At 38.2% G+C, this 12,441-nt stretch overlaps 1 protein-coding gene across 2 annotated transcripts in view; it reads left to right on the forward strand.

Moving 5' to 3' along the window:
- stam (signal transducing adaptor molecule (SH3 domain and ITAM motif) 1) overlaps positions 1-9,249 on the forward strand; it is a 19,977-nt gene extending 10,728 nt beyond the window's left edge. Inside the window, exons 7-14 of one of the 2 annotated variants that reach the window (XM_088326434.1) lie at positions 1,331-1,526; positions 1,600-1,694; positions 2,206-2,312; positions 2,387-2,474; positions 4,015-4,069; positions 4,176-4,332; positions 4,399-4,493; positions 6,427-9,249. In XM_088326434.1, coding sequence (XP_088182560.1) covers positions 1,331-1,526; positions 1,600-1,694; positions 2,206-2,312; positions 2,387-2,474; positions 4,015-4,069; positions 4,176-4,332; positions 4,399-4,493; positions 6,427-6,631 — 998 coding nt within the window. In that variant the 3' untranslated portion in view covers positions 6,632-9,249. Of the gene's footprint in view, positions 1-1,330; positions 1,527-1,599; positions 1,695-2,205; positions 2,313-2,386; positions 2,475-4,014; positions 4,070-4,175; positions 4,333-4,395; positions 4,494-6,426 lie in introns of both variants that reach the window. The other variant, XM_088326425.1, reaches the window with a different exon arrangement.
- Positions 9,250-12,441: the final 3,192 nt, after the last annotated feature.

The raw sequence follows: 12,441 nt of genomic DNA on the forward strand, positions 1-12,441 counted from the left end.
CTACCCATGTGTAACCACGCCCTGGCCGCGGCCAGAGCACGTCGTTCCGCGTCATCACCTCGTGTTGACCACGTGTGTGGCACGCGGTTTAACACGTGCTCAAACTTTTGAGCAGCTCAAAAGTTTTGAGCGCGGCCAACCACGTGAAAATTTCCGACTGCGAGTAAAGCACTGCTCTATCTCGTCTATATGGCGGTCTCAAAACGTCCAACAGCGCCCAACAGCATCTGCTTCACGGCCAGAAATTTCTGGCCGTGGTTCAGCCTCGATACGCTCGTGAAAGGTTGTGTACCCGCGCTCTGAAGAATTGAGCAGCGCAAAACTCTTTCGCGCTGCCACCCGCGCGCGAATTTCCGACCTCGTGTTAAGCACCGCTGTATCTCGTCTGAATGGCGATCTCAATGCGTGCAATAGCGTCCGCCTCAAAGGCAGAAATTTCTGGCCGTGATTCAGCCGCAAATGTCTGTGTGACCGGCCCCTTAGCAACCATGCACCCTTGCAGGGAGCAAACATATTAAACTAACAAAAAGTAGCCCCACACAAAACGTTTTCCAACCTTACAAAAATGATGGTCTACATATAAAAGCGCAATCGTAGCTCATTCAGTGGTAAATTTCTTAAATGTAAAGGCTTCTCGCTAGTGTGCATTCTTGTGTCGGATTTTAAGTTGATTTTCAAGCTGAATTTTTGACAGGAAACTGAGCAGGAAAAAGGTATCTCACCTGTGTGGGATTTTGTGTGTGTTTTTAAACTTTATTTCCTGCTGAAACTTTGGCCACAAACAGAGCAGACAAAAGGCTTCTCACCGGTGTGGGTTCTTATTTGTGTTTTAAGACAGAACGTATAATGTTAATAAATAAATGAGTACTGGTTTACACAAATTAATGTTACTTCTCACTGTAGTTTCAATTCCATGTGCCTTATAGTCTTGTCTCCCTAATGTGAAAAATATGTTTGAAAAAATACTATTTTGAGGTGTACGCCTTATTGTGTGGAATATACGGTAATTTAATTTTCATTTTAAGATAACTTCCTGTTCAATAAAATCAATAGTTGGATTTTCTGATATTGTTCTGTTTTATGATACTAAAAGATTGTAAATGATTTATGCATCGAATGCAATTCAAAACAATTGTGAATGACAAAAAGCATAATTGGCAGTTCGAATTTTTAAAAAAATTGTTTATTGAAACTAGTGATCTGTTAACCCTGTAACTTTTAATGATAGTTGAGGATAGTCATGGAAGCAATACTTTTTATTTAGACCAAATGTATCGCCAACGTTATTTGTTGTCCCTAAAAATGTTTTCTCATTTTTTTGTAACTGTAGCCATCGAGCTTTCTTTGAAAGAACAAAGGCAGCAGAACCAAACGTCCTTCACCGGACTCTACCCCAACACGTCCCATCTCATGGCTGTGCACAGGTCGGACGGACGCAAGGTGCGAGCCATCTATGACTTCGAAGCAGCCGAAGACAACGAGCTCACCTTTAAGTCGGGAGAGATCATCACTATCCTGGACGACAGGTTTGCGCACACCTACATGCACAATGATGGGTCTGTATTGATATGCAAGTAAATATTCAAAACTTATTTTCAGTGATCCCAACTGGTGGAAAGGGGAGACATATCAAGGGGTCGGCCTCTTTCCCTCCAATTTTGTCACTGCTGATCTTACAGCAGAACCTGAGATGAGTACGTAAACACACTCAAAGGCTTAAATAAGAACACTGCAATCATCATGTCAGTTGTTTCAGACTCCTACAAAGCCTTTATTGTTTCATGGATAATAGTCAGGATGGTAGGGGTGCAACTAACGACTATTTTAAAAGTTGACTAGTCACCGACTAATGAAATGATTGATTGAATAATCAGATCATTATTTTTTTTTCTTTAATTTTGCATGAAGTTTATTTGATTATGTGGAAAATGATATTAAATACAAAAAGCAGCCTCATGGACAACAGCCTCACTGTTGGAAAACGTGTACGGCAACAGTAGTCAACAATGGAATTCATTTTCGACTATTTCTATTTTCGATTTTTATGTCGTGGACTAATTTTTGCAGCCCTAATGGATGATTAGATAATGAAACAAAAAGTTGATAAGTTTAACAAAAATGTGTCTAAACTCAGAGGTGACCCACAAGTTAGTGGGGTATTTACCGACCTCCATTCATATTTGTAACAAGCTTGTTTTCCACCAGTGTCTCCTCTTGCTGCAGTGAAGACTGAGAAAAAGACAGTGCAGTTTAGTGAAGACATTCAGGTTGAGAACATTGAGCCAGAACAGGAGCCTGCTTTTATAGACGAGGTAAAATTACAAAAACACGCCCATCAAGTATCTACTGTTTCTCAATAGTAAATACTGAAAAACTGCACTTACAGGACAAAATGGACCGATTACTGCAGATGATTCAGAGCGCAGACCCAACCGACAACCAGTCAGACACTGTCGAGTTGCTACAGCTTGAAGGTAAACCACATGCTTAGAATTTGGAGTGCCTGTTGGAGAAGTTGCTTGCATAATTAGCAATATAAGTTAGACAAGAATCAAAAGTCAAATTAAATATACTGCATAATAAAGGAAGTATCAGACAAACCAAAACCTTAAAAGCCTGTTTAGATTCAAGTTCCGTATTTATTCAAGTATAACGCACATTTTTACCCACAAAAAGAACTTTTAAGTTTGGATGCGTAATAAACATGAAGTTTTTGCCATATTTGTGCAGTCATTATTAATCAGTTGAAAAAATAGCTCAGACCACAATTGCAAAACATTGGTTGTGATGGGAATTTAACCTGAGTCGCAGGGTTGAGATTGCCAATTTATCACCACTGGACCTCCAGTGATGCACTATATTTTTACTCATGGTGCCATTTGTTTTTGGTACCGAGAGTAGAAAGATTGTGACTATGAAATGACACCTGTTGCCTTTTCATGTGTCATGTACATCACTGGTGGTCCGTTGGTTTTCAAAAAATTAGGAGTGCCAATTGTACACAAAAATTATGATAATCATTCAAGTTTTCACTATGTTTTTAAGTTAAGGGGAATTTAAATCTTTAACAATCTTTTCCAGATGTGAAGTTGTATAACAATTAAAATAAACTCTGCCTGTGGAAACCATGTTTTTGCATCCATATTAGTGTGCCAGATTTTTCACACAAAAAAATGGAAAAACGTTATTAAATATTTTCGGAGAATGATTTTGTTAATCATTTTAGTATTACCACTTAATGTAATTTAAGTAAACAATTACAAATGTTATTTCAAATTTAAATCTGTGTTCTTTTTTATATGGCAATTTATTATGAAATGTAATTGCTACTTAAAAATGTATCTGATAGTGAAATGCTAATATGCATTTTATATCTAGTAATAGGTCGCTATAGCACCGATTACTTTTCACATTTCTGTAACTTGCATTGTTTTCTGCATTCTGTTTGGTTAAAAAGTCTCTTATGTTAAACAAATGCTTCAGCATGTTAAACGAATGCTTCAGTATGTACAAACGGTTTGTTCTTTGGTTTCAGTGTATAATAGGGTATTTAATTGTATAATAATTGCAAAAAAATAAAGGTTTTTATTTCACATAAATCTCCTTTCACGGGATGTTTTTGGAACATGAAACCCGCAATAAGCAAGATATTACTTTACTGCAATTGCATTATTCACATGAATGAATCCGTAATATTAACAAATATTCAAAATAAACCCTTTACTTTAACAGCCAATGTGTATTTGGTTGACATTGTACATTTTGCAAATGCATATTTTGATTGAAAAATATAACTAATTTGTTTTTCAAATAAAGTAAATAATTACCTGTAATGTCAATAGAAATGTATATGCTAGTTAAATGTACATTTCAATTGCATTTAAAACCCCTTTTATGGGAGATTCAGCATTTCTGCCACTTGCATCCAACACAATAGTGAAAATATTTTAAGCAAATGTAAAAAAAAAACCTCGCGGTTGTGGAGTAACGTGTTTTTGTTTGTTTTTAAATCAGGAGCATGCAATCAAATGGGCCCCCTCATTGACCAGAAACTGGAGGATATTGATCGGTAGAGCTCATCATAAATACTCATCATTTATCGATATTAGTCAATCCCAGTAATGCATGCGTGTGTGTGTGTGTGTGTGTGTTATATTGCATGTGTGTATGACCAGGAAGCACTCTGAGCTATCGGAGCTCAACGTGAAAGTGATGGAAGCTCTGTCCCTCTACGCCAAGCTTATGAACGAAGACCCTGTGTACGCAATGTACGCCAAACTGCAGAGTCAGCAGTACTACATGCAGCAGCCCCCTGCCGCCACACAACAGCAGGTACCACCCTCATTATACCGTATCCCAAAAGTGGCAGCATCGCAACGCTAATTTCTCATCCAGCAGGTGTACCCTGCCACTCCGGCTCCTGGATCCTACGGCATGAGCGCCACTGGCGTACCTGGCTACAACGTTCCTGTGGAGCAGACGCCTGCATCCAGGTTAGATAAACTCGCCAAGCGCAATGATGTACAGTAATCCCTTGTTTTTCGCTGGCGTTGTTTTTAATCAGTTCCACGTTAGTCAAAACCCGCTGATTAGATACATTTATTAATTCGCTATCAGTATCATACAATACTTTGTATACCACTATCAAAATAACAACTATAGATCAACAAATGACATAAAATTGCAGTTGAATAAATGGTCTTTTTTGTCATTATACAATAGAACACAAAATTAGAATAATGGCTCTAGAGAGCTGCCAGTTGGCTGCACGTCAGCATCAAGTATCCTCGGATTCAGCCAGGTCTCCGTGATGATAAACATACAAACGCCACAAATGTAGCAGTTTTTCCAGAGTATGTGCTCCAGGTCGTCTGTGTAATAATTTTAACTCTTCCCATAGCCCCGTATGGCTCTTTGGCTCTCCCTAGTGGCTTCCTGGTGCTTTTTCATAAAAGTCTAAAATATATGGTCATTCTTAGCGTTTTCCAATGAATCCAGATAGACACAGTATGCGTTTCCTTCCTTATGAGGCCTATATAAGGATTTTAATTTTTTTGTGGCTTCAAACATTTTTATTTATCTTATTTTTTTTGTCCAATATAGCTCTTTCAAAATTTTGGTTTTTCAACTCCTTCCTAAGGAAAGTAAATGCAGTTTTCCACAATGTCCACATGATTGCAACAAAGTGTCATGTGAAGTATAAACTTGTCCTGGAATCAAAAGAAAGAAAAAAAAATATATATATTTTTCACATATTAGAGTATGATTTGACAGTACATGAATTAATTGTTAAAACAAAAAATTATAAAGTACATGACTTTTATTTGTTGGACAAATGCTTGAGCCTGTAAATTGATTTTGTTCTTTGGTTTCAATATATGATAGTTTTTAACAAATAAAGGTTTGATATCGACCAACTATAGGGCCTGCCGATATTTAGGTATTTGACCAATGTCGTTATCGTCATATTATTAATGCGATAATGCCTTCTGTCTCGAACGCTACCCATCCCGCGCCTTCTGATTTTATAATTGACCAGGATCGGAGCCCCTGAAGCAGGAGGCCCACTCTACACTGTCAACAGTCAGACTGCAGACTGGAGCCAGAGTTTAGGGCCGTCGCTAATATTTTTCATATTCGCGAATATTTTTCATATTCGTGAATATTTTTTAAACACACATTTACAGTTTTCTATTTCCTCTCCACCCCTTTTGTGACACCCTTGCTGAAATGTAGAGGAAAGGTCATCAACTTTTAGTGATGCACACACGGAAGCAGACAACACCGGGGTCTCATTCCCCTTGACGTGAACGCCAACTCTGATTTTCCCATGCTTCTCAGCACTGCTCTTCAGATAGAACGAGTGTCAATATCGTAGTCTGTATAATGAGTTTATTAAGAAATATTGATCAACGTGATTAAAGCAGAAAAGCGATCGCTGTCTACATAATAATTCTATTAAGACATATTCCTGCAAACGTCACCCCCACTAGAAGCGACCCAATGTAGCTAAAACGCTATATTTTTAACGACCATTTGGCTGTACATGAGTAGTAGTAGTTTTATATAATGTGCTATATTAGCCTTATTGTTATGCGTGCTTATATTACCTACTTGTTAATTGGTCGCTGTAACCAGAGAACCATTGTGAATGAGACCCTGGTTTTATTGGATTTCCCTGTGTAAACAAATGTTTCATTTGAATTTAAAATCTGAGTAACAAATATTCTTTGTGTATTTTTGCATGATTAAAATGTCTTGTGCAAATTTTTAAGCTTTTACAGCAAATGAATATCAGCTCCAAATATCAGTTATGGGCCTCCTCTTGATACTAATAATTGGTATCCGCCCTGAAAAACTCATATCGGTCGATCATTAATTCTTTTGTAAGTAACTTGAAGGTGACCTTGTATTTTTTGTCCCCAGCGAGGCCCACATGTACATGGTTCAGCCCGGTGTCTACACGGCACCAGGCAGCATGCCGCCTACTGAAGCTCACTCCTATCCCGGCGGGCCGCTTCCTGGCACGAGCCCCGCCACCATCACGCAGGCGATGCCCAACTACGGCGCCACCTCGGCACTTTCTGGAGAGCCGCCGCAAGTCCCCTACTCAGAAAAGGCTTTGCTATAGGCTTTGCAAACAATAACTAACACCAAAAGTCAGCTTAGTCATTTGGCACTGATCAGACATTTCTTTCATGTTTATTTTGTCACAATACTGAAATCCCAGGTAAACGTGCTGTCTCACCGCCTCATTAGCAGCACAACTGTCAAGGGGCCCTTTATTATTCGCATACAGTACTAAAAAGAGAAATGAAGTTAACTTGCTTTTACAAGAATACTCCCAGATGGGGTTGGTCCCAAAGCTCAGAAGTCGAAGGGGAAAAAAATCCCAGACCTTTGTTATGTATCTTCTAAATTAGTGGTCAGCAACCTTTTCTGTTCAACGGGGCGGTTTAATGTCTAGATTCTTGTAGCTTGGCCCAATAGTAATATTAGAAATAATAAAAATAAGCCCAAATTGACTGTGTGATCACTAGACCATTAGGGATAATGTCATAGATGACACAGGAAAACTCATCAGATTTGATCTCATCATCACACCATTTTTACTCACAGTACCACGTTGTACAACTATTTGGCTAAACTGTTGCCCATAATGCTCCATGACAATGTTGTACAACGTGGCACCATGAGTAGAAAGTGATGATGATGAGATATATTTTAAATTTCCATTTGTCATCTTGTTCCTTAGTGGTTTAGTGATTGCGCCATCGATCTGGGCTTATCAATATTATTACTAATGTTACTACAGTGCCGGGCCACGAGAACATACAATCTTAATAGCCTAGTGGTTAGGATTCGGTACACTCAATTGGTTCAATTAACATTGCGTCCAAAGTTGAGCAAATAAGCTCAGCGATTTTTGCGACCAATCAATCAATTGCGTGTGTACAAGCAAAAAAAAGGTCATTCTTTTTTCTTTCCACGTAGCCCGGTACCAAACGATCCATGGCTAGGTACTGGTTCACGGCCCGGGGGTTGCTGACCACTGCTCTAAGTGATTACTTGTATAAACTAACCATTTCAATAATTAGTGTGTGTTGATGACACTTCACAATCATACGTTTTTTTCATCATTTTTGAGCCGTAAGCTTACTATAAATACACCCAAAAAGTGTTCCAGACTCAATTTGTATAAATTAAACATGAGAAAATATTCTTTGATTTAACAAGTTACAAACATCAATCCTGATTGATTTTTCTTAAAACTATCACAAAATTTAAATTCCCAGTTCACCTTTAAAATTACCGTAGAATACTAAAGAATATGTCGTTTCCATTTGCAAGATCAGCCAATATTATCGAGAACACAACTAAAGGGTTAATTGCAAACATCCATTCATACTCATATCCATTTGGATATGTTCTTTTTTTTTACTGTAAATTCAAGGGAATCAACCTTTGTGTTTTTTTAATTCAAACCCTTAAATGGTTGTTTATTCTGACCAGCACTAACTCTGCCAGTGTAATTTGACCCGAGAGCGTGTTTAATCAAATAAAAACGTTATATCGCTAAACATGTTATTATTAATTAGCACATGATAAATACGCTTTTAAATTACACATTTAATTTCATATTTAATGTTGATTATAAGGAAAGCAAAGAGAATCACCTGGAACAGTTCAATTTGACTCACTGCGAAATAAAACATCACATACACTTAACCAATACAAAACATTCCGAATAAAAATGAAAATGTAGTCATCCGTTGCCAATATCGAAAGTAAATGCATTGCGACGCATGCTGATAATTTGTAAAAGGGTTTTTATTCCATAATTCTGAATAATGCATATAAGAAATCTATATTGAAGGGAGTTGAGCTATTTCCCCTCTCTGGCCAAAGTGTGCAGCCTTGTCAGCTTTAGTTACACTTTTTTGTGTTTGCTTGACAATTTGTAACATCCAGTAAAATCTCCCTACTCCACAGTACACGCTACTCTGCTATCCACGCAATGTAATTGACTTCTAGATTTAGTTTCTTTTCCTCCAAAGTACTGCAAACTGATGCCACTTTTGTTTTTGTCATTTTTTGAGGGGGAGGTGAGCAAAAATAAGCATGCACAACGCTCTTGTAAATATTAACATTTAGCGCTCAGCCTCAGAACTAAGTAGGGAAAATAACTCTATATGTTTTTGTAGAGTATTTTTAATTTATCTATTGATTGTCATGATATTCAAAAATGGGGCTGGAGGTTGTACGTATTCCGGAGAAAGCGGAAGTCCTAGTGACGGTCCTTTTACGCTTGTTGTACATTATAGAAGGAAGGACGTCTCCTCATGTCGCCGTTTGTGATTGTCGTCGTTGGGTAGGATGAGAACACAAGCAAACGAAACAAAACAAACAAAACAAAACCTCCATTTGTGCGTTTCAATGCTCCACTGTGTAATTTGAAATCAATTCCCTTCGTATGCCGTTAAATCTTGAGTGGATGCTACAAGAGATTTCGGAGTTTTTTTTTTTTTTTTTTTATGGTTGCCTTGTTAAATTATATGGAACTGATATGAGGAGTAATGGGACATTGGGATTGGATGCCAAGTGGAAGGTGACGCCTGTGTTTTCTTTCGACAACATCGCTACATTTGAACGTTTTTAAAAAGAGAAATTGTACCTTGCTATTTGTAATGCATTGTTTTAAGCATCCTGATCAATTGGTATTGAAAATAAAGGGACCAACCGGCCATATGTATGCGTCATGTCTTACTTAAGCGTGTGAATTTCATCAATAGCCTTTTTAATTTATTACACGGTGAACTCTTAATTATGGCAAAGGTTGCGTTAAAAAAATAAAGAACCCATGGTTCTGACTGGTGCTTGAAATCCGTGTCAATGCTTGAATTTTAATGTGTTTTCAATTGATTGGAAAGTGCTTAAATTTTGAGGTGAATGCTTGTAAGCCTGAAATTGTTGCCATGTTCACAACACATCTGCTTGAAAATACAGCAGACACTGCTTTCTTGTGGGTTCACTCTGCCATTGCATTTTTTCCCTCCCTCATGTTTAACAGCAGCTGACATTATTATGTACGGCGTTGTTCTATTAAGCGTCATCTCCCCCTAGGCGTCATGTCCAATGGGACAGGTGGATGCTACAGCTAATCAGGGCACTATGAAATGTATATCAGTGCAAGGATCAGTTTTTGACATTAAGGTAGCATTTCCCTGTTTTACTTTTCCTACAACTGAAAATGTAAGCTACATATTAACCAACACCCATTGAGGCGATTTGTCTTAAAAACAAATATATTTGCGAAATACTCAAGATCTAAAAATCAATTGTCTTGATGAATGCATAAAATCACCTATGTAAATTGATAGATAGATAGATACTTTATTCATCCCTGTAGGGAAATTCACACTTCCAGCAGTCTACCCCGTTGTTTATTAACAGATGAACATGATGCCCTAGGGGTGCTTGTAGCGGAGTGGATGACGTCACGCCAGGCCAAAAGTTCGACATCCCTGCGGCAGATGGAAAACTTTTCTTTGTGAAAATCCAGGGATACACCACCTCGTTTTAGCAAGTCTACCTCCTCTCCGATTCCCCCTGGCTTTCGTGTCTCTGTTTAGCGGCGTTGAAGCCGGATTGCTCCGGGTAGCTCCGGATGGCTACACGTTAGCGTCCGGAATGCTAAACGTGAGCCACGTTTCCGCAAAACACAGCAACTGCGCTCCCTGTGCGCTTCGATGTTTTCCACCAGCACTCGATCTTATTTGGTCGTGAGTTCGCATTTACCATGATTACGGATGGTACCGAAGACTTATAACGCCGCTAGCCGCTTCGCTAGCTCCGGCTCTTCCACGATAGGCCCCTTCATCACGCCGGCACGAGAATTCTTCAGGGCAAGGAGTTGAAATTCCTTGAATACACGCATTTTTTGTGCGCTAAAACCCATGTCCATAGGATAGAAGTAATCCATAGTGTTGTCAAAACGGGAAGAAAAAACACCGAAGATAGGAGCAGACAATAAAACAATAGGGCAGCTGCTGGAAAAGGCAGCCGCTCGTGGCAGCTTTGTGGATCTTCAAAATACAAGATTTATTTTAACGGGACTGGAGGAATTAAAAAAAATGGCTTTGAAAGTCCTTTAAATGTACTTGAATTTGGTCATGTAATAAGTATTCAAACCCCTTTTTATTATTTTACCATTATAATGATATGAGTTTTAGAAAACCAAGAAATTGCAAGGGAATTTGCACCTACTTTAAATAAATTTGACAAGCTGTTAACGCATGTTTACCCCCGGGATACAGTGGCCTTGCATTATTATAGCAGTTATCAAACTAAACTCAATAAACAAAAAAATGTATTTTGAAAGCCCAAAACCTTTCCGGTGTTTGTCTGGAATCACATGTGAATACTGGACTGTCTCAGAAAATTAAAATATTGTGATAAAGTTCTTTATTTTCTGTAATGCAATTAAAAAAAACAAAAATGTCATACATTCTGGATTCATTACACATCAACTGAACTATTTCAAGCCTTTTATTATTTGAATATTGCTGAATTTGGCTTACAGCTTAAGAAAACTCAAAAATCCTATCTCAAAATATTAGAATATCATGAAAAAGTATACAAGTAGGCTATTCAACTAATCACCTGAATCATCTAATTAACTCGAAACACCTTGCGAGGGTTTCCTGAGCCTTAAAAACACTCAGCTTGGTTCAGTAAACTAAATCACAAGTATGGGGAAGACTGCTGTCCATAGGACCATCATTGATACCCTCCATCAGGATTCCCATGGTCAAGCCACTTCTGAACTCAAGACAACGGAAGAAGCGTCTGACTTGGGCTATGGAGAAGAAGCACTGGACAGTTGCAGAGTGGTCCAAAGTCCTCTTTTCAGACGAAAGCAAGTTTTGCATTTCATTTGGAAGTCAAGGCGCCAGAGTCTGGAGAAAGGCTGGAGAGGAGCAAAATCCAAGTTGCTTGAAATCCAGTGTGAAGTTCCCACAGTCAGCAATGGTTTGGGGAGCCATGTCAGCTGCTGGTGTTGGTCCACTGTGTTTCATCAAGTCCAGAGTAAATGCAACTGTGTACCAAGAGATTTTAGAGCACTACATGCTTCCATCTGCTGAAAAGCTCTATGGAGATGAGGATTTCATTTTCCAGCATGATCTGGCACCTGCCCACAGTGCCAAAACCACCAGTAACTGGTGCACTGACCATGGCATCACTGTCCTTGATTGGCCTGCTAATTCCCCTGACCTGAACCCCATCGAGAATTTGTGGGGTATAGTTAGGAAGAAGATGAAAGACACCAGACCTACAAATGCAAATGAGCTGAAGGCCGCTATCGAAGCATCCTGGGCATCAATAACACCTCAGCAATGCCACAGGCTGATTGCCTCCATGCCACGCCGGATTGATGCAGTAATCCGTGCAAAAGGATTCCCAACCAAGTACTGAGTGCATCAATGGACATTTTCAAATGTTTGATTTAGTTTTGCTGTTATAAAATTATTTTTTTACTTGGTCTGAGGAAGTATTCTAATATTTTGAGATAGGATTTTTGAGTTTTTTTCAGCTGTAAGCCAAAATCAGCAATATTCAAATAATAAAAGGCTTGAAATAGTTCATTTGATGTGTAATGAATCCAGAATGTATGACATTTTTGTTTTTTTAATTGCATTACAGAAAATAAAGAACTTTATCACAATATTCTAATTTTCTGAGACAGTCCAGTATATTATATAATTGTTTAGATGTTTGTATAAATAGTTTGTTGTTTTTTGTTCATTACTGGTTGATTTTGTTTTTGTGTTGTGCATTAGTAAAAAACAAACACAAAAGTTTTACTGTTTGCAAACTGTAAAGTGAAAAAAATATTTGCAATACAATTTATCAGTGGTGTTCAAATATACCGTATTGATT

The sequence above is a fragment of the Urocampus carinirostris genome, chromosome 1 (assembly GCF_059441175.1).
Source record: "Urocampus carinirostris isolate Australia breed hairy pipefish chromosome 1, RoL_Ucar_1.0, whole genome shotgun sequence".
Taxonomy (NCBI): Eukaryota; Metazoa; Chordata; class Actinopteri; order Syngnathiformes; family Syngnathidae; genus Urocampus; species Urocampus carinirostris.